Source organism: Canis lupus, chromosome 1, assembly GCF_003254725.2.
Source record: "Canis lupus dingo isolate Sandy chromosome 1, ASM325472v2, whole genome shotgun sequence".
NCBI lineage: Eukaryota > Metazoa > Chordata > Mammalia > Carnivora > Canidae > Canis > Canis lupus.
Window position 1 is genome coordinate 112,195,762 of NC_064243.1, and position 21,047 is coordinate 112,216,808.

Sequence of the window (21,047 nt, forward strand, 5' to 3'; positions counted from 1 at the left end):
GCCACTCTCTCTCCCATCCTGTCACCACCTCTACCTCTCTCCTCACAGGCCCTAGGCCCCCTCCTCAATCACCCCATCCTTGTCACCCTCATCTATCTCTGTCACCTCTTCCTCCCAGTCACTCTCCTGTCAGCCATCTCCGGACCTGTCACCTTTTCTCTCCATCACCTCTCCTTGTCACCCCTCCAACTCTGTCCCCTCCCTCTCCCTGTCACCCTGATCTAGTCCTGTCACCCCTCCATTCCTGTTACCCATTCTCTGCCCACCATCCCCTCTCCGTCACCCCTTTTCTGTCTCTCTTCCTCCCCACCACTTCATCCACTCTATCCCCCCTTCCCACCATCCAACCCACCTTTTTTCCCCCTGTACCCCCTCCCCGTCCCTGCCACCTGTCCCCTCTCGGCCCCCAGCACCCCAAATCCCCCCTGCCCGTGTCAGCCCTGGCCCCGCCCCTCACCTCGGGCTCGGCGGGGTTTCGGGGCGGGGGGCCGTGGCCCCGGCTCGGTCCGGTCCGGTCCCTCCCCGCCCCCCCTCCGGCTCTCCCTCTCGATTCTCCCTTTTTTTTTTTACTCCAACACACAAAATGGTGAATGGACCTGCAACAGCTGGAGCAGCCAGCCAATCACCGGCCACAACCCCGCTGACCGGCGCCGTCCTAGACCAATAGATGTTCGCAGCCTGGTCGGCTCCGCCTCTCCACGACGAGCGACATTCGCCACGACCAATCCCGCCCACCCGGCAGCGCAAGGGGGAGGGGCCAAAGTCCAAGACCGGCCTCCCTCTGGGACCGACACCAACCTGAGCCTACGACCGCCTGATCTGCCTAGGGCCCTGCCCCACAACAAGTGATGGGCATCAGCCTTGACCAATTGCAGGCCGTCCTAGTGCAGAATGACGAATACAGTACCCACTCGCCCTGCACTCTAGGCCGGAACCCAGCCTCTGTTAGGGACAGTAGCCAATGAAGTGCAAGAAGGAAGGGCTAAGGGATAGGCTGTCCAATAAGCGGACTGAGAAGGCGTGGCCTGAGCGTTTGTTGACCGGCTAGTCGCAATTCCTGCTGGGAATGGTAGTCTTCTGACGTCTCCGGCCCATAGTCGACAGTACATAACAGACTACAACTCCCATGTGACAGAGTGCTGTAGCACCAAAGAACTCGGGCGAGGAGAAAAAGTCGGACAGGGCAGTTCCTGTAAGTCTCCCTGCACACCGGGAGCATCTTAGACCCAGGGCCCCAACTCACCCGGATTCCCGGCTCTGGCGTCGCCAGTGGCTCCTCTCAGTAGCGGCTGTAGCGGCACGAGGGGGAGGTGCGAGGAGCAGCCAACCGCCACCCGCAAGCCCCGCAGCCAATCAGCAGCGGCCGGGGCGGCGCAATGACCTCACCGGGTTCTACTCTGTTACCCCTCCCCCACGTGGTTGTTGCTGTCGGTAGCCGGGAGTAGGGAAGTTTGGGGTGGGGGGGAGGGGAGGAGAACGAGTGATGTCACCTTTCCCCCGCTTGATTGGCTGTAGGGTGGCCGGGACTATGACCAATCAACAGCTTCAGAAAGTCCGGCGCGGCCCCGCGGAAAGCCCTGTTGCCACCGGGAGGGGAGAGAACGTGCGCGTGTAGGGTGGCGCGCGCTGCAGTGGAGTGAACGCGCGCGGCCTGGGGCTCGGGGACCCTGGGGAAAAGTCCCCCCTTCCAAGACTTTGACATTTAGGGCGGTGCAGTTTTCTGACAGCTCCCCTCGGCTTGTCGGGGCATGGGATGGGGATATGCGGCGCTCCATGGGGCTTCACACCACATTCCCTTCTCGCTACATTCTGTGGAGAGCTACTTTGTGGGTGTTCGCGCTTGGCGGGAGCGAGATTTTTTTTTTAAGGTCTCGGGTGGGGGGGGTGGAGTTCACACAGGGTAGGGAGGGGAGACATATGCCTTGTCAGTAGTAGATTCCTGCAGCCCGGACACGGAGTTTATGCCAGGTGTGAAGCCGTCTGCAGTGCATCCATTCTCCAAATCCGTTGGATTTGCCCTAGATAGAGGGTAATGGGGAACAGTGAACACTGGCCTTAGGGGAGCCTTCCGCTGCCTGTGATGGGTTCCGAGGATGCACACAGGATTCATCCCAGTTGTGAAGAAAACGCACCCAACCTATCGCAGGTGCATGCTGTGCAACATTCCCACTGTGGGGCCAGTTCATCCCGGGGCTAGGAAGAAATATCAGTTGTCCATTGGGGTTCACTGAGTTTGAAGAGATTCATGTTATCCACCGTCCACAGAAGATTTCGCTTTGAGAGAGGGAGAAATTTCACTGTCTACAAGTTCACACTGAGAAGGAATCTTACACTATTACTTACGCTATTGTATTATGACTTACATATGCCATTTCATAACCATGCTATTTTATGCTATTTTGTGCTATTTTGATCACGTTCCAGAAGAGTGTGCACTTAAGTATCGAGCAGGTTTTGAGTTTAGACTGTATGTTAAGTAGATGCTGGGTCTGAGGGAAGCTTATAGTATCAGAAGAGTTCCCATTGCCTACTCAGGTAGACCCTTGGAGAGTGGTTTACACTGTCATGAAAAGTGTTCACAGCCGCTGCAGAAGGCTCCCCATACATGGAGGTGTGCACTGTCCTTGTTAACTTTGTCATGGATAGGAGACATTATACTGTCCACGGGGAGGCACATACCGGGTGGGAGTTCACATTGCCCATAGCAGATTATATTGCATTAGAGGGAGACTTCCATTGATTGGGATGGTATTTCATGGTCCATGGTCAGTTCACATTAGGTGTGAGGGAGAATCAGCCAGCCGGTGGGGAGGTGTGTCCTGTCTATGAAGGAACTCACCTTGCCCAGGGAGCATTCTGCTGTAGTGAAAGAGCCTGTGCTGTTGGCTCAGGATCTGCTCAGCTGTGGTCAGTTTTACAATGTCCACCAGGCGGGGGGCGGACAGGGGGGCGGCGGGGGGGACACCTGGGTGGCTCCATCAGTAAAGTGTCCAGACTCTTGGTTTCAGTTCAGGTCATGCTCTCAGGGTCACGGTACTGAGCCCCACATCGGCTCCATGCTCAGTGTGGAACCTGCTTGTCCCCTCCCCCTGTGCTCCTCTCTCTCATAATAAAATCTACCAAAAAACAACAACAACACACACACACAAACAATGTCTACAGAAGAATCCTCACTGCTTATTGGAGTTATACCATACATGAAGGAGACCTGTGCATGGGAATTCATGCTAAGACCTATTTTCGCTGTCATCAAGGAAAGGTATGCACAGTCAGCTGTACCCTGCCCCTGAGAGAATTACATAAAATGTAGTTAACTTAGTTGTACAGTTCAATGGAATTACACTGTCCTGCGAAGTGGAGGGAAGGGGTGATGTTGCAGGAAGCAGAATAATAGAGGCTTAGCCAGGCTGCTGGGGTCAAACCCAGCTGGGCTTTTTCCCCAGCTGTGTAACTTAGGGCAAGTCATTTAATCCCTCTGTGCTTCCATTTCTACATCTGTACAGAGGTAATTAAGAAAAGAAAAAAAAAACCACCTTGGCATTAGGTTGTAATGAATTTATGTGCAAAGCATTTAGAACAGTGTCTCCAGCAGAGTAAATCCTCAAAAATCTTAGCTATTATTGTGATTGGCAGTACTCGGGAGGTTATCACTGCCTCAAGAGTTTGTGCCACCTCAGTCTCACTGGTCACCTTGTCCACGGTTTGTGTATGGTGGTGCTGGTCATGGTGGGGGCAGTGTTTTTCGGCAAGATTTCAGGGTTCAACAGATCTTTGGGGCATTTGTTGGTCTACCAGGAAGCATTTGGTCCAGTACTTGATGTCTTAGCTGTCACCTTATTTAGCTGTGTTGCCTTGGAGCCTGGAACCTCTCTAAGTCTCACTCTCTTCATCTGAAAAATGGGGATCATGGGAGTAGCTACGTGATAAAGTTGAGGTAGCAATGAAATCAGATGTTGAATCCAGGGCCTTGCATATAGTAAACGCTCAGTAAATAGGAGAAGCACTTTTTTTATGTGCCCCATCCTGTGTTGGGCCCTGGGAAATCCCTGCCATTCATGAATTCACCATTTCTTGGTCTTTATTTGGAGCCTCATTGTCTGTGACAGGTTACACCACCCTTCAGGGATGCCATTCTGTCTTAATACATGTGTGTGTTGAAGGGAAGTTGGGTAATTTTTAATAGGAGAATTAGGACTTTGGAGAGGGGGTGCATAATATAATTTTATGAAGGTTACAAGGTCCAGGGGCTTAAAAGGAAGGTGGAATTTTCTCCCTTTTTATGGAAAAAGGTTACATTGTCAATGACTTAATAAAACTGACATAGTGACATTGAGGTTTATTGCAACCATTGGATTTTTTTTAAGATTTTATTTATTTGAGAGAGTGCCTGAGTGCTTGCACAAGCATGGAGTGGGGCAGAGATAGAGGGAGAAGCAGACTCCCTGCTGAGCACGGATTTCCCCCCTCCCCCATGTAACACTCCAGTGCGGATCCTGAGATCATGACCTCAGCTGAAGTCAGATGCCTAAAGGACTGAGCCATGCAGGCACCCTATTGCAATCATTGTTAAATCTGCACTGTTCACTGAGTGGCCCACTGAGGCTGGCGGCACCGTCCATGTGAGGGCATGGTGTCCATGGGTTACACTGCATGAGGCTAAATGACTATGGGGCTACACTGTTCACATGAAAAGTTACACCAGTTACAGAAATGACCCTATTTATATGCTTGTCTCCAGAGTGCATATGGGTTTACCCAGGTTGTAGGAATTGACCCTGTTGATAGAGGAATTCAAAGTGTTAAGCCAGCCGTGCTGCCTCTGTGGTAGAGCGCACTAATGAGAGTATATGCTATATGTAGGGGGACCCACACTGTTTATTTGCTGTCTCACCATGTATATGGGGCTCACACTGTTTATGAGAGTTACACTGCCAATATGTGGTTTACACCATTTATGTGGATTGCCCTTTTATATGAGGCTCACAAAGTTTATGAAGGCCGTGCTATTTGAGTGAGACTCACATTATTTATGAGGGTTACCCTGTCTCTATGAGGTTTATGAGGGTTGTGCTGCCTAAACCGGGGTTTGTACTGTTCTTCAGCTTTGCACTATTTGGGGTTTCCACTGTCCATATGAGAGCCACAGTGCAGATTGGAGTTTGTATCGGTTATGGACTTCGTTCTGTCTGTATGATGGGTTCTGATTGTGGGGTTATACCAACTGTACCTGGACTCAGTTCATTTCAGCAGATACATATTACGAGACTGTTCTATGACCCACTGTGGTATAGGCACGGTGATAAAGCAGAGCTGACATTGTAGAGGAGGGATTCAGATGACAAGCTAATATATTACAGAAATATATATCTTTTTAAAAAAGATTTTATGTATTTATTCATGTGAGACACAGAGAGAGAGAGAGAGGCAGAGACACAGGCAGAAGGAGAAGCAGGCCCCATGCAGGGAGCCTGATGTGGGACTAGATCCTGGGACTCCAGGATCACGCCCTGAGCCAAAGGCAGACGCTTAACCGCTGAGCCACCCAGGCGTCCCAGAAATACATATCATGTGAGAATGAGTGCTATGGAGAAAAACAGTGCATAGAAGGAAGGGACATAGGGGTCTTGGAAGGGGGCTCCAGTTTATTTACTTTTTTTAAAGATTAATTATTTATTTATTCATGGGAAACACAGAAAGAGAGGCAGAAACATAGGGAGAGGGAGAAGCAGGCTCCCCGTGGAGAGCCTGATGTGAGACTCAATCCTACGACCTTGGGATCATGATGTGAGCCAAAGGCAGACATTCATCCACTGAGCCACCCAAGCATCTCAAGGGGGCTCCATTTAAAAATAGAGTGGTCAGTGGGCAGCCCCGGTGGCTCAGCGGTTTAGCGCCGCCTTCAGCCCGGGTGGTGATCCTGGAGACCCGGGATCATGTCAGGTTCTCTGCATGGAGCCTGCTTCTCCCTCTGCCTGTGTCTCTGCCTCTCTCTCTTTCTGTGTCTTCCATGAATAAATAAATAAAATCTTAAAAAATAAAATAAATAAAATAGAGTAGTCAGGAAGGGTCTTATTGGGAAGGTGGGTTTCTTTTTTTTTTTTTTTTTAAGATTTTATTTATTTATTCATAGAGACACAGACAGAGGGAGAAGTAGGCTCCATGCAGGGAGCCCGACGTGGGACTCGATCCAGGGTCTCCAGGATCACGCCCTGGGCTGCAGGCGGCGCTAAACCGCTGTGCCACCGGGGCCGCCTGAGAAGGTGGGTTTCTTTTCCTTTTCTTTTTTTTTTTTTTTTTTGGAAGGTGGGTTTCTGAATAAAAATCTGAAGGGGATGAAGGGCAGATCTATGTAGACTTCTGGAGGGAAAGCCTTCCAGGCAGATGGAACAGCACAGGCAAAATCCCTGAGGCAGGCATAAGCCTGGCCTGTTCAAGGAATCACAGGCTGGAGTGCAGCTGGCACAGAAATGGAGGGAGAGGTAGAAGGTGAAGTCAGGGAGGAAGGGCCTTGCTGGCCACTGCAGGGAGTTGGCTTTTACTCCCAGAGAACAGAGGATTTGGGGCAGCACTGGAATGTCATCTGACTTACTAGAACCCCTCTGGCTGTGAGTGAGGCACAAATTGTAGGGGCTGGTGGCAGCTAGGAGAGGGTGAAGAGTCCCCAGACCAGAGGTGCAAGGTGGTGGTGGGGAGGAGATTGATTCTGAAGCAGCTGAAAGTAGAGCATATGGGAGTTCCCTTCAGACCAGATGACAGGTGAGGGAAAGAAGTTAAGGATGACTCCAAGGAATTCGGCCTGGGCAACTTACAAAATGGTGTTGCAGGTGCCCACAATGGGGAAGACTGGTTTGGGGACAGTTTGTGGGAGCTGAGAAAGACTTGACAAGCTTGAGATATCCAAATGGAGACACTGGTGAGGCAGCTTGATGTGTGAGATTGGAGGCCAGGGGTGAGTCCTATGCTGGAGAGAGAAATTTGGGTGTAATCAGCATAGAGATGGCATATGAAAAACATGGTACTGGTGGAGATCACCCAGGGGGAGAGGAGGACCCAGGTCTGAGTGCAGGAGCCCTTCAGCATTTCAAGTCAGGGAGCTGAAGAAGGGTTATACTCTTTAATGGGACTACATTTTTTTTTTGTTTGGGGGTGGTCACACTGTTTAGGTGGCTACATTCTCCTTATAGGGTGATTCATATTATTTCTAAGGGAGCTACAATGTACCTAGTAATGGCTCATTGTTGCTCATTCTAGGTGATGATGGGTAGGTTGCAACTCTGATTTTTTATCATCCATACAGTTTCCTTTCTAGGAGTGAGGTCTGTGGAGTGTTGGGATTTCTTTGAGGACAGGTTCTGTCCATGCCTTAGTCTGATAGCAACAGGATAAATGTTATCTGTGTCAGAATGGTAAACTGGAACAAGAAGTGCTAGGTCCATGGGAGTGAGGGTGCTTTCACTGTCTGGACAGAGTTCTTTTCTCCCTGGAGCATGACACTGCTCACTGTAGGCGTGTCTTAGGTCTGTGAGAGGCTGCACTTTTCACAAGCCCCAGGGAGGGGGGATCTGTGTAGGTTTTTCACAGTGAACGGGAGCAGAGAGAGGACTGTCCTCCTTGTTCATTGGAATTGATACGGTCAGGGATCCCTGGGTAGCTCAGCAGTTTGGCGACTGCATTAGGCCCAGGGCGTGATCCTGGAGTCCCAGGATCGAGTCCCACATTGGGGTCCTTGCATGGAGCCTGCTTCTCCCTCTCTCTGTGTCCTTGCCTCTCTCTCTGTGTCTCTCATAAATAAATGAATAAAATCTTTAAAAAAGAAGAAAAGGAATTGATACGGTCTTGGTTGGATGGCACGTCTTTAAGGAATGACTGGTAGTGATGAATAGTTTCTATCACAAGTTCAGAATATGTGAATGTTTCATATGGTAATAGTGGGGTCCAGCTTCCCCAAGGATGGGGTTCACGAGGCAAGTGAACTATCCAAAAGGGCCTACGATGATTCTGTGGTAGAGTCACTCAACCCCTGAGGGGTTACACTATCTGTGGATAGGTTTTCACAAACCACCAGAGGTCACACTACCCAAGGGACATTTTCACCAGGGACTCTCATTCTCAGTGATGTCTCAGACTCTGCCACGAGGCACGCCCACCCATCCATGATTGTACTTCATTGAAACAGTAGGATTGAGTTATCCAACTGGGTCAGGGTGGGACTTATGCCATTAAGAGGCCATTTTACACTGTCGGTACCCTGTATTTGTTGCCTACTGTTCGGAGTCTATACAGTGAGGGGTCCTTACATTATTCATGGGGTATATAGTTCATTCGTTCTCCTACTAATTATTACCAGTATTTACTGCATACTTACTTCACATCCCCGATTTCTTAAAACAAGCTGGTCATGTTGGGTCTAATAAAATCCCCATTTTACAGATGAGGAAGTTGAGGCTCAAAGAGGCAAACTCCCTTGCTCTATGTCACAGACAGGAAGTAGCAAAGTTAGGGGTGCAACCTAAGTCTCTCTCTTGTCAGTGGGAGTGTGGGATCACTGAAGCCATTACAGACCTATAATCTTTGAAACTCAGCATTGTCTTTTTCAGAGGGGGGCGGACAGTGAAGGCGTTAACGAATAGTGGTGAAGGGTAGTGGTTCCAAATTGGATAGGTTTCCTTTGAATCCTGACTCCCAACACTTCCTGGCTGTAGGACTTTGGCAGGCTGATTTCCCCTCTGAGCCTCACCTTCTTAATCTGTAAATGGGGGTAACAATAGTAACTTCCCTCTTTGGGATTTTGTGAGCATCAAATGACAAGATGCCCCAGACAATGCTTGGCCCAATGCCTGGCACATCATGAGCGCTAGGAATTCGGGAGCTGTTATAATAACAATGATGGCGATTATTATTGCTGGACCACACTGCTCCCAGAGGGTTACAATATCCGTGGGGGAGCTGCACTGTCCGTAGGCAAGGTTACATAATTCCCCAGGGAGGTGATGCTTCCCTCGAGGCCTTGGCCTCCATGGAGGAAGAGGCTAGAGACTTCTGAGGCAATGGTGAGGGACTGCTCTAATGCATCAGGAAGCTCCAAGAAGTAAAGAGTCTGACCCTGCTGGCCTTCCCTCCCAGTGGCTTGTCTTTCCCGGCCCATCTTCTCAATTTCAGTTTCTCTGAGCATCACTCCCCCACCCCCTCCAATATTCCTCTCCTTTGGTACCTCAGAGTCTTCTTTGAAACTCTGTCTCCAGGCTCAGTCTGTGGATATCGCTTCTATTTGCCCTCTACCCTGCTGCCAGCTCCAGCTAGCCATCTGATCAGCACTGATTTCCTGTTTCCTGAAGCCTCAGGCTCCATCCATCCCTCCCCGCTGCGGAGAACAGACTTAACACTGCCCTACGCACTGGCCCTCATCCTTAAGCCTACCTTCCTCTCTCCTGGCGACCCCCCAGTGCCCCTTGGGAGCACATTTGTTCAGACTTTGATCGCCCCCTCGCATCCTGGCTCCACCTCCGGAACCCCCAGCGCCGGCGATGGAGGTGGGGGTACCTCCGACGCCAGCCGTGTCCTTAGGACAGCTGCTGCCCGAGGATGGAGTGTGTGTGGGGGGATGCTCCCGAATGCCTTCTCTCTGGTCACTTCCTCACCAGCTGGGATTGGGGCTATCTGGAAGGCCAAGACCCCATCCCATCCCCGGAGGAGCAGAGGGCACAGCCGCCTCCCCGTTTCCGATGCTGGGAAATGCTTCCCACCCATTCCACCCCACCCCCGGACAGCTGCCCCCATGCAGGCTTAGGGCTGGGGGGGGGGGGTGGGTGGGCGGGTAGGGTAAGGCCAGGGTGGGAAATGTGGTCTTGATCATCCCCCAAGGTCTTGACCCTGCCCCCCTGCAGTGAAGATCCTGACCCCTCCCGAAAGGTCCAGGCCTTTCAAAAGTTTCTGACCCCCCACCTCCAGTTTCCCCCCTCCCCTCTTACAAGCTCCCAAAAGAAACTCTGGATTTTGCAGTGGGGAGGAGAGGAGGAGGGGCGGCAGGTCGCGAGTGCCGAGGACTTAAGTTATCTGCAGACTTGGAGCCTCAGAAAAGGGTCATGACCCCCAGGACCCCATCCCACCCCCGCCCCCTCCTTCCTTCCTCCCCCGCCGCGCGGCCCCTTTAAGCCCAGAGCCGGCCGGTCCTCAGTGGCTGCGCGCCGGCGAGTGTGTGTGTGAGTGCGCGGGGAGGGGGCGGGCGCAGTGTCTCCATGGCGACGCGGCGGTGACGTCGCCGGCCGGGGGGCGTGGGCGTCCCGGCCCCGGAGTGCGATATTAACCCGGGAGGCGGCGGCGGGGAGGGGAGAGGCTCTGAGAGGCGAGGCCGGGTGAAGCGCCGAGGGCGGCCCGACGGGCGCGGGACGGGACGGGGCAGCGCGGGCGCCGGGAGCTGCGGCCCGGAGTCGGGGCGCCTCGCCCCGGGCCCCCCAGCATGAAGACCCCGGCGGACACAGGTGGGGGCGGGGGCAGCACGTGTGGGGGAGACTTGTTGCCCCGGGAAACCAGGCGTAGAAACTTTGGGGGGGCTGAAGGGTTTCGGGGTAGCCCGAGGGATCCCCAGTTCCGGGGGACCCCCGAGCACTCGAGACCTGTTGCTTCTCGTGGCGCAAGCGAGGGGTGCTGCATGGGACCCCCAATTTCTGGGTCTGGGCGGAGTGGTGTGGGTGCCGCGAGTCCTGGTCCTCTCCCTGCTGGACCCCGAAAGCTGGGTTCTCCCCCACTCCTGGGATCACGGGGGTGGCGGGGTCCCTCCCCGCCGCTCTGTCACGTTGCACTCTGGGGGCCGGGACGTGTGCGGGGCGTGTGTGGGGGGGCTGTCCACGGGGCCCGCTATTCCCGGTTCCGCGCTGCGTGGTCCGGCCCATGACCTTCACCGCGGCGCTTGCCCCGCACCGGCTTAGAGGGGGATACGGGATGGCTTCTAGGAGGAAGGCGTGATTGGGGAGCCCGAGACTCGGGGTCCGGGCTGCGCCGCCCCTCCCCCGCCCGTCTCCGCCGGCTCCTCGCTCCCCCGCCCGCGCCGAGTCGCAAAGTTCCAAAGCGCAGCCCGAACGTTCGAAAAAGGAACTTTTTGTTTCCGACCTTAGAACGCGCGGCTTTAAGGTGGCTCCGGAGAGACCTGGGTAGCCTCCTCCCGCGCCGCCGGGGCCTCGGGGTTGAGAAGGGTGGGGAAGGTGGGGGGGACGCGGAGGCTCCCCCTTCGCCCCCCCTCCCTCATCCAGCGCTTCTCTTTCAACCGGCCGTCTTTTCCCTCCGCCCCCCTCTTCCCCGCCAACTTGCTCCTCCTTAAGGGGCCAAGGTTCCCCTCCCCCCCGTCCGTCGGCGGGCGGGGGGCAGCGGGATTAACCCCCCTCCCACTCGGACTTTCCCCCCTCCCCTCCCCCGCCGCCCCCGGGCTCGCGCGGGCTGGACTTTGCGCCCGAGCGCGCTGGGGGGAGGGGTCCCAGCCGCCCCCTGCCCGTCTACCCCGTCGGAATCCGGCCCGGGGCGGGGACGGGGGAGGGGGAAGGGGGCCGGGCGCCGCTGTTCAAACTTGTTTCCTTCCCCCGGCGGCGGCCGCGGCTCGGGCTCCTGTGTGCGGGTGTGTGCCCCGACCGGCCCACCCACCCCGCCCCCCCGCTCGGCGGGTGGGGGCGGCTCTTAAAGGGCTCCGAGCCGGGCTCCGGCGCCTGGGGATTGGGGCCGAGGAGGGGGGCAGGGGGGTGGGGCAGGGGTGCAGAGTGCTGTAGGGTCAGTCACGTGCGTCCCACATACTCTCTGGCTCCCACAGGCTGCGGGGCCGCTGGGCCTTGGGGGCAGCAGGAGCCTCCCCTCGCCCGAGGAGGGGGCCTAGGCGCCCAGACAACCCCGCCTCGTCTTCCCTCCCTGCTGCGGGCCTTCTCCTGGTGGGACCGGCTGGGCCGCTCCCCTACCCCTGTCTTGGGGCCGAGCCGCGCGTGTGGATTCTCCGGTTGGGGGAAGGGGCGGGGGCCTGGAATGGCTTCCCGATCGGTCCATCGGCGCGTCTGTCCGTCTGCACGCCCCTCATCCGATCCTCCATCCCGGCCCCTCTAGTCTCTGCCGCGGCTGTTTCCCACTTCCTGTTTTCTTCCCGGCTCTGGCGCCACCGAGGGCTGCCTGTAGTGGGGGAGGTGGTAGGGCCCCCCAGGAGGTCGGCGTGTTCTTCCTCTACCACCACCCCTCCCTTCCGACCCCCATGGTCCCTTTAAAAAAAGTTTGGCCAGTCATGTGAATTTGGGGGGTGCCCAGGAGTTCTGTTCCCCACCCCTGGTTTCCAGTCCGTCTGGGAGAATCCCTACCCCGCCTCTGTGGGACCCAGGTGTGCCTTCTGGGACCCTGCCATCCCAACCCTTCCTGTCTTGTCTGCTGCCACCTCTCCATCCTGTCTCAGAATGTCCTGAGCACCTCTCTCAGTGTCAACTGCTTGCTGTCTGTTTCACTGCCACCCCCATGCTCCAGGGGTCCTGCTCCCCTAAGCTTTCTTGGCGCAGGCCCGGTGGTTCCCTGTTGAAGCACGTGGACCCATACACAACACACACTCACACATGCTCCCCTTGCCCGTGCCTGGCTCCTGGCTCCAAGGCCTGGGGAACAGAGCCCCATTGAGACACCCTGACGTCACCCCCGCTCTTCTTCTCCCCCCAAAGCCAGGAACAGGCCCTCATGTATGCCATGTCCGATGAGGAAAGCCGGGTAGGGGTGGACCTGGGAGTGGGGAGGGTCTCTAACTGGAGTGGGATCCTGGGTCCTAGCCCCTGAGGGAGGCTTGCTCAGGGAGGGGGGGTTAACGAGGCAGCCTGGGACGGCCCCCAGAATGCAGCTTGAGGCCTTCCCAGAGCCCCCCACCTCCCTTCCGAGTTCCCTTTGTGTTGCATGTAGTCTCTCTCACTCCTTCTCTTCTGCAAAGTTTATTTTTAGCCTCCTGCTCCCCCGCTCCCAGGACTGTCGCTGCACACACGTTGCCTGGTTACCGGGACAAGGAGGCTGGGGCGGGTGGGCTGGGAAGGGTGGCTTTAATTTTGGGGGGGAGGATGGAAGTCAGTATACTCCCCCAACTCCAGACTGATGTCTCAGGGGCTTCACAACCCCCACCGCCAACACCACACACACTCCTGGGTCTGTGAGCCAGATTGGAGCTTAGGTGGGAGAAGCACAGAGCTTGGTGCCCTGAGTTGGGGGGAGGTAGGAGCTTTTTTTGTAGGACTCAGAGGGTACATGGAGCTAGTCATTTGGTAACTTTGGCTCCTAAGGGCCTTCGGGCCCTGAGGATGACCCTGGGACCTGGAATCTCCAGTGGGGTGAGGATAATGGGGATGAACACCTGGATTCCCGAGAGAGGGATGGGGCTATGGATGCTGGGATCTATGGAAGGCATTGTCAGGGGCTGTCACTTCTGAATGGAGCAGGGGCTGCTGGTGTAGGACTCTGGGACTGTAACCAGCTGGAGGTCGTATCCTTGGAGCCCCGAGGCGCTGGTTTGAGGCTAGGATTTCTGAATGGGGCTGTGACTAGTGGGGAATGCTGGCCATTCCATCCTACCCAAGGCTGGAGCTCAGGAAGCTGGTTCACTGTAGGGGATAGAGTCAGCTTTGGATTTAGAAGGGGTAGTGCCTGTGGGAGTAGGAACTGCTGAATCCCTGTGTCCCCAAGGGGAAGTATCCTCTGTTGGGAGTCCAGGCTGCGGTGGAGTCTTTGAGGGAGGCTCAGCATTGCCCCAGGCCTGGTTGGTACCTGCTTCAGTTGGGGCTTGAGGCAGGCCAGAGGCTCACTCCAGCAGCCTGACTGGGACTTGGGACCCCGCCCATCCTTTGCTGTCCACCTTGGCCTTCTCCCTCTGGTGGCATCAGGGCCCCTATCCTGCCTCCCCCTCCTTCTCTTCCTCCCCTTCCCTCCTCCCACCCCTCCATTACCGGCTGCCTAGTGCTGAATTATTGATGGCCCCTGATTACCCGGGGGTTTGGGAAATGACAACCGCAGCCCCCCCACCGTCCCCCCCCCCCAGGCTGCCCACCCCCTCCAGGGACCAGCCAGCCCACCACCAACCTCTACCCAAGGTTAATGCTGGGGGCGGGTAGGCAGGTGGGCAGGGAAGAAGCTTGAGGATGAGAAGGCGGAAGGGGGAACAGGCTGCAGCATTGCCTGCTCAGTCTCCAGGCCTGGGCTGGGGCGTTCCAGCCAGGTTGTGTCCATGCGCCTGGGTCCGGGGAGGGCAGTCAGCACAGAGGGTCTAGGGCTTGTTGGGGGGGGGCTCTCTCAGACAGTCTGGGTTTCACTCTCCAGGGAAGACAGAAGCCTCTGTGTGTGCAAGCGCTGACCTCATCGTCAACCAACCACCCCACCCCTCCTGGTCCTTTTAAGAAAAAAAAAAAAAATCATCGGGTCCTGGGGTGGGAGTCGGGCTCTGGTAGGTTTTGGGAGGGGAGACAGTGTTATGTTCCCAGAAGGGGACTGGAGCTGTGGGGTGAGTTGGGGGAGGGGTATAACTGGCCCTGAATGGGAATTGGGGGGGTCGGGGGGGATCGCCCCAACCCGGCTGGCCACGTGTGCCCCTTCCTGCCCCTCCCCCACTGGCAGCCCTGCCCGCCGGCCTGGCTTGGTGCCTGGCCCCCTGGCACTGGCCCCGGGACCCGCCGCCGACGGTTTCCTGTTTCTCCCGTGTCGCTGGAGCAGGCTCCAGCTTCCCTCCCCCCCCAGCTCCCGTCTAGCCCCCTCACACACAGACACACACTGTCTCTCCCTAACTCAGGTCCTGACTTGGCAGAGGGGAGACGGATTTCCCCACGTGGAGGGCGGGGTAGGAGGGTGGACCCTGGGAGGGGACCTGAAGCCTTGGACTTGGCATCCTGACCCGGGGCCACTCCCCTGCCTCCTGTCTGTCCCCAGGGTTTGCCTTCCCGGATTGGGCCTACAAGCCGGAGTCGTCCCCTGGCTCGAGGCAGATCCAGCTGTGGCACTTTATCCTGGAGCTGCTGCGGAAAGAGGAGTACCAGGGTGTCATCGCCTGGCAGGGGGACTACGGGGAATTCGTCATCAAGGACCCTGACGAAGTGGCTCGGCTCTGGGGTGTCCGCAAGTGCAAGCCCCAGATGAATTATGACAAGCTGAGCCGGGCCCTGCGGTGAGGAGGGGCAGAAGCCCCTGGGCAGAGTGGATGGCCCCCACTGGCTGGGGAGCCCCCACTGGCTGGGGAGCGTATAACCCACGGGAATAGGCTTCGGGTTTGATCCTTTGCCAGCTCGGAGCGGTGAGACCACGGGCAAGTCCTGATCCTCCTTGGAGTGCTTCTGTCACATAGAAGTGTCCTGAGGAGAGACTACAGTCTGGGTGTGGCCTCTAGTCTTGGCCCCAGACCTGAGGGGAGAGCTGTTTCTCCTGGGTCCTTGGCTTCTTGCGTGTGACCCAGGTTTCTTGGTCCTCCTTGGTGAGCGACACCCAACTTGCGTCGAGTAAGGGTCTAGACTGGGGTCCCTGCATGACTGACGGTCCAATGTGTTTCTACGCCCACAGCTATTATTACAACAAACGCATTCTGCACAAGACCAAGGGGAAACGGTTCACCTACAAGTTCAACTTCAACAAACTGGTGCTGGTTAATTACCCTTTCATCGATGTGGGGTTGGCTGGTGAGTAGTTGGGCTGGGGGTTTGGCCTCAGAGGGAGGAGAGGATGGGCCTGTGTCCAGGCTGGACCGCGGACCTTGACGCCACGTCTCCCCTCTCCTGCAGGGGGCGCAGTGCCCCAGAGTGCCCCTCCAGTGCCATCGGGTGGCAGCCACTTCCGCTTCCCTCCCTCAACGCCCTCTGAGGTGCTGTCCCCCACCGAGGACCCCCGCTCCCCACCGGCCTGCTCTTCATCCTCTTCTTCCCTCTTCTCGGCTGTGGTGGCCCGACGCCTGGGCCGAGGCTCAGTCAGTGACTGCAGCGATGGCACGTCGGAGCTGGAAGAGCCACTGGGAGAGGACCCCCGGGCCCGACCGCCAGGGCCTCCGGAGCTGGGTGCCTTCCGCGGGCCCCCGCTGGCACGCCTGCCCCATGACCCCGGCGTCTTCCGTGTCTACCCCCGGCCCCGGGGTGGCCCTGAGCCCCTCAGCCCCTTCCCTGTGTCACCTCTGGCTGGGCCTGGCTCCCTGCTCCCCCCTCAGCTCTCCCCGGCTCTGCCCATGACACCCACTCACCTGGCCTACACTCCCTCCCCGACGCTGAGCCCCATGTACCCCAGTGGTGGCGGTGGCCCCAGCGGCTCAGGGGGAGGCTCCCACTTCTCCTTCAGCCCGGAGGACATGAAACGGTACCTGCAGGCCCACACCCAAAGCGTCTACAACTACCACCTCAGTCCCCGCGCCTTCCTGCACTACCCTGGGCTGGTGGTGCCCCAGCCACAGCGCCCTGACAAGTGCCCGCTGCCGCCCATGGCACCGGAGACCCCACCGGTCCCCTCCTCGGCCTCGTCCTCCTCTTCCTCCTCTTCCTCCCCATTCAAGTTTAAGCTCCAGCCGCCCCCGCTGGGACGCCGGCAGCGGGCAGCTGGGGAGAAGGCCCCGGCGGGTGCTGACAAGAGCAGTGGCATCAGCATTGGCGGTGGTGGCAGCGCGGGCGGGCTGGCCGAGGGTGCGGGGGCCCTGGCCCCGCCACCGCCACCGCCACAGATCAAGGTGGAGCCTATCTCGGAAGGCGAGTCGGAGGAAGTGGAGGTGACGGACATCAGCGATGAGGATGAGGAAGATGGGGAGGTGTTCAAGACCCCCCGTGCCCCCCCCGCGCCCCCCAAGCCCGAGCCCGGCGAGGCTCCCGGGGCGGCGCAGTGCATGCCTCTCAAGCTGCGCTTCAAGCGGCGCTGGAGTGAAGACTGTCGCCTGGAGGGGGGTGGGGGCCCCGCTGGGGGCCCAGAGGATGAGGGTGAGGACAAGAAGGTGCGCGGGGAGGGGCCCGGGGAGGCCGGGGGACCCCTCACCCCGAGGCGAGTGAGCTCTGACCTCCAGCACGCTACAGCCCAGCTCTCCCTGGAGCATCGAGATTCCTGAGAGCTGTGGGCAGGGGGTCCCCCTGGTCCCCCCCCCACCTCCCATGCTTCTTTTGCTGCCTTAACCACCCCCCCACCCCCAGCCCTGGAGGTGAGGACAGCTCTCTGGTGTCTTCCCGGCCTCCTCCCCTTTCCTGCCCCACGTTTTGTATAAAACTTTTAATTTTTTTTTTTTTAATGGTGAGGGTGGGTGGGTGCCCAGGGCTGGGGGCTTTCCCCTATCTGTGGGTTTCTAAGCTCCAGGCAAAGTGGTGGTGGGGAGGGTAGGGAGGGGGGGGGAGTTGAGGGGGCCACCTCCATTCTGGGGAATTTATATTTGAACTGAGGCTCTGGCCTCCATGCCCAGGAACGTTTTTTATTACAATCGCTTAGGAAGTAAAAGCCTTGTCTCCCTCCCTGTTCTCTGCCTCCTGTCCCTGTCCCAGTCCCTCTCCGTTCCCGGCCATCCTCAGCCCCGTCCTGCCTTCCCTGCCCCTCCAGGGGCCCTGAGTGCCTGGGTTTCTCATACCCCACAGGGTTGCAGCAGGAGAGGGAGGGACATTTTCTGATGAACCAAAAATTCCATGGTGGGGGGTGGGGGGCAGAGGAGGGGGAGGGGTGCCGCCCAGAGGCCACAAATCTCTACAAGTGCCTGCTATCCCTCTCCCACTCCCTACCCCAGCACTGGTCCAACCCCTTCACCCCCAGCTGCTCCTAGGACTAAGCCCATAGGCAGGCGGGTGGGGGGGGTGAGAAGGGGGTGCCCTGAAACCAAACTGGAAGCCCCCTCTGCCTCCTAGCTGGGGCCCCTGGGGTGGGGGTCTTTGGTCAAGCCTTATTCTGTATTGGGGATGGAGGGTGGGGGGGGAGGGAAGTTGGGGGGCTGCTGGAGAATGTATTCAAAACAATAAAACTTTGGACCTTTGGATGTGGTGATCTGTCCTGGGTGCTAGGCACAACCACCACAAGGTCACAGCCTCTGATTTGGTTCTGAAAGACAGGGGCCTAGACTGTCCCTCCAGGAGATCTATGGCCAGAAGGTCTAACCTCATCTTAATGGGTCAAATCCAAGCCTGGGGAATATCTGACCCCAGAGCCACATAATCCCAGGGCCTGATGATAAAGATCTCAGGCACCCTTTGGCCCTCAGACAGCTCCCCTATTCTGTGGGGGATCCCCTGGTCCTTGGAAGCACTTGAGATTCCACAACACTATCGCCCTTTGCTCTTCTGATCACCTGAACTGCCTTTCCTTTCTAGTTCTGTGTACTCCTGTCCCTGTCCCCATGGCTGGGAGTGAGACTTTGGCAGCAGGCCTGCAGTGTCTCTTGAAATGTAGACCTTGCACGCTTCCTTAGTGGTCTGTCAAACCAAGGAAACATGTTCTGCCAGCAAGTGGAGAAGAGACAGGCTTTAAAAAAATTTTTTAAAAGATTTTATTTATTCATGAGGCATAGGCAGAGGGAGTAGCAGGCTTCTTGCGGGGAGCCTGACAAAGCACTTGATCCTGGGACCCTGGGATTATGCCCTGACCGAAGGCAGATGCTCAACCACTAAGCCACCTAGGTGTCCCAAGAGAAGGGACAGGCTTAATCATAGTTGGTACTGATCGACTTGCTGATACCTAGTTAGCTGCAGTGCTTTATCTCCCACATCCAGTGAGGTAAGGGCAAGGCTCAGTTAAATGACTTGCCTAAGGCCCTAAGGCCAGCCAGGACTTAAAATGAGGTCTGTTTCTGGAGCCCATGTTCTTTTGACGACTCCTTTTTCTCCTAAGGCCAGGATGGTTGGATCTAGACAAAGGTCTCAAGATCATAGGATCTGAAGGGTGAGCTTATAAAGCTAGAAGCTCAGGTTGGAGAACTTGCTCCGGGGATGAAAAAGGAGGAATTCTGGCCGAAAAGGTCCTTAGGGGCAGTCCAACCCCTTCAGTGCAGGTGAGGCACAGGAGGCCCAGAGAGAGGAAGGAGTTTCCCTAAGGCTACACAGCTAAGAAATGGAGTGGGAATTGAGGACTCAGGCCTGCTGGACTGGCTTCACGGAGAAACTCCACCCTGCGCCACTGAGGGGGAAGGAGCTGGCAGTTCCTATCTGCTCAGGCTTCACCCTCATTTCCTGCCAGCCCAGGGTGGGTGGTCCCAGATGATGTCGATTGGCAGTGAAGAGAGGATCCAGGGCTGGGGTACTGGCAGGAAACCGAGGCTCCCTTGGCAGCCTGCGGGCAACTGCTCCCTCTCCTGGGTGATGTAAGTCACTCCCTGGGGTGGGGGCCACTGGGCTATTTCTGGAAGTTGGGATGAGGCATGTCTCCTGGCAACATAGATGCAACTGAGTTGGTGGTGGTGGTGGTGGTGTGATGAAGAAAGGGGGATGTTATCACTGGGAGGAGGGGGGTGGACCCAGACTCGTAATCTCAGCCCGATTCCAGTGCCTTCAGAGCATCTCTAACCAGGTCTAATATGGATTAAAGAGCGTTCAGCTCCAGAACTGCTCTTCAGGTCAGACCACGGCAAAGCCAGACCTGTTGCCTCCAATTCTGACCCTGAGGAATGTCACAGGTGGCATCTGGTCTTGAAAACACCAGCGGCTCCTCTAATCTTTAATGACCCACCTAAATGTATTCAGTTTCTGCAAGACCACACCCTTGCTCCCTTCTATATCCCAGGATCTCTGATTCCAAATAGAAAGCCCTTTATAGGTCTCACAATACTTCATCAATTCATCCTTTCAGAGACTCTCTTCTTGCCTGTAACCCCCAGCACCATCACACCCCCTCGCCCCCTCCCAGGCCCCTGAAGCTCCTTCCTGGTGCTTGCCCTTTGGGGTCCCTGAGAGATCCCCTCAGTCAGCGGTGGTTTCTTGGTATCCTACAGATCCTGAAGACATTCCAAATCCCCTGTGACTTCTCCACTGGTTCCCAGTAAGGCCCCTTCACCTCTCCATGGACTCCCCTGAGCACCTCAAGACACCCACGGGCCCCTCATAGACACTTAAGAGTCTGCCCTAGTACCCCTCAACAAACGTTCTCACCCCTGCAAACAATCTGGTAAGGTTCCCTCAGATGGTCGCCCTCAAACTCCCACGGACCCCAATCCCCTCGTGGCGGTTGTCCACGCGCCGTCCACTGCGCGTGTCCCATGAGCTCCGGCCGTTAAGTAACCGCTGCCATCCCGCACTTCTCCGCTGCCCTTTTGGGCCTTGGTGGTCCAGTGTAGGATTTGATTTACCCAGGCTTGGGACTGACTCAGATTTTTGCTTTTCATCTCTGAGCTGCCGTCAGAGGGCAGCAACCACCACTTGACCGAAAAACTACCACTCCCAGAAGCCCCCGCTCTGGACTGTTCCTTAATGCAGCCGCGTTCATTGAAAAGGTAGCGGAAGTATGTCCGCGCTTTGCTTCTGGTTAATGTAGTCCCAGAAGGCTTTCGCGAGACTGCCGGGGCCCTAAGGCTTTGTGGGTCCGCTGCGAATTGCAGTCAGACCTAGTGAACGAGACTTCAGGCTTCAGAAAGGGCAAGACAGTATGAACATAGACTCAGATTAAAGTGAACGTCTAGAGACTCCATTTCCCATTATTCTAGGGGATAGGAGGGGCCGAGGATGATTTCATTCTAGTTCCAAATATTTCCGGCGCGCGCGCACACACACACACACACACACACACACACACGCTCCCTCGCACGAACTTCATTTCCCAGGGTCCTTTGAAATTAGTCTTTCCGGTTATTAATCGATAAATAGGGCGACCTAGTCCGTGCACAAAACCCGAGGCTACTCTTAGCCGGCTTCCTTGTTTTGGGCCCTCCTGGATCCTGTAAACTTAGAAGGCGGGAGTACGCAAAAGGCTGAAAGGAGATGCAAAACGGAAATTTTTTCACCTGCTTTAATGCTCGTCTCAGCCTCTTGGTGAACCCGCGTCGGTAGAAAAAGCTAGAAGACTATTGTTCTGAGAGACCACCGGGAACTTTGTTCCCCAAATTGTTTGAGGGAGGGTTTTTCCTTCCTGATTTGTGGAAACTTGGAATT

At 56.4% G+C, this 21,047-nt stretch overlaps 2 protein-coding genes across 8 annotated transcripts in view; one reads left to right on the forward strand and one right to left on the reverse strand.

Moving 5' to 3' along the window:
- CIC (capicua transcriptional repressor) overlaps positions 1-1,391 on the reverse strand; it is a 26,565-nt gene extending 25,174 nt beyond the window's left edge. For 4 of the 6 annotated variants that reach the window (XM_049094570.1, XM_049094567.1, XM_049094569.1 and 1 more), the window contains exon 1: positions 458-608. The gene's annotated coding sequence lies outside the window, so the exon portion shown is untranslated. Of the gene's footprint in view, positions 1-457; positions 610-1,243 lie in introns of those variants that run through there. The other 2 variants (XR_007402530.1, XM_025424797.3) reach the window with 2 other exon arrangements.
- On the forward strand, positions 1,069-20,579 carry ERF (ETS2 repressor factor). Of its 2 annotated transcripts, XM_035712567.2 has the most exons (5): positions 1,069-1,192; positions 6,131-6,260; positions 14,908-15,142; positions 15,532-15,647; positions 15,750-20,579. In XM_035712567.2, the coding sequence occupies exons 3-5, from the start codon at positions 15,111-15,113 to the stop codon at positions 17,042-17,044; spliced, it is 1,443 nt and encodes a 480-aa protein (XP_035568460.1). In that variant the 5' UTR covers positions 1,069-1,192; positions 6,131-6,260; positions 14,908-15,110; the 3' UTR covers positions 17,045-20,579. The 2 variants fall into 2 exon arrangements, with proteins under 2 accessions (XP_035568460.1, XP_025280592.1); XM_025424807.3 differs by lacking the exons at positions 1,069-1,192; positions 6,131-6,260 and adding an exon at positions 10,320-10,478.
- Positions 20,580-21,047: the final 468 nt, after the last annotated feature.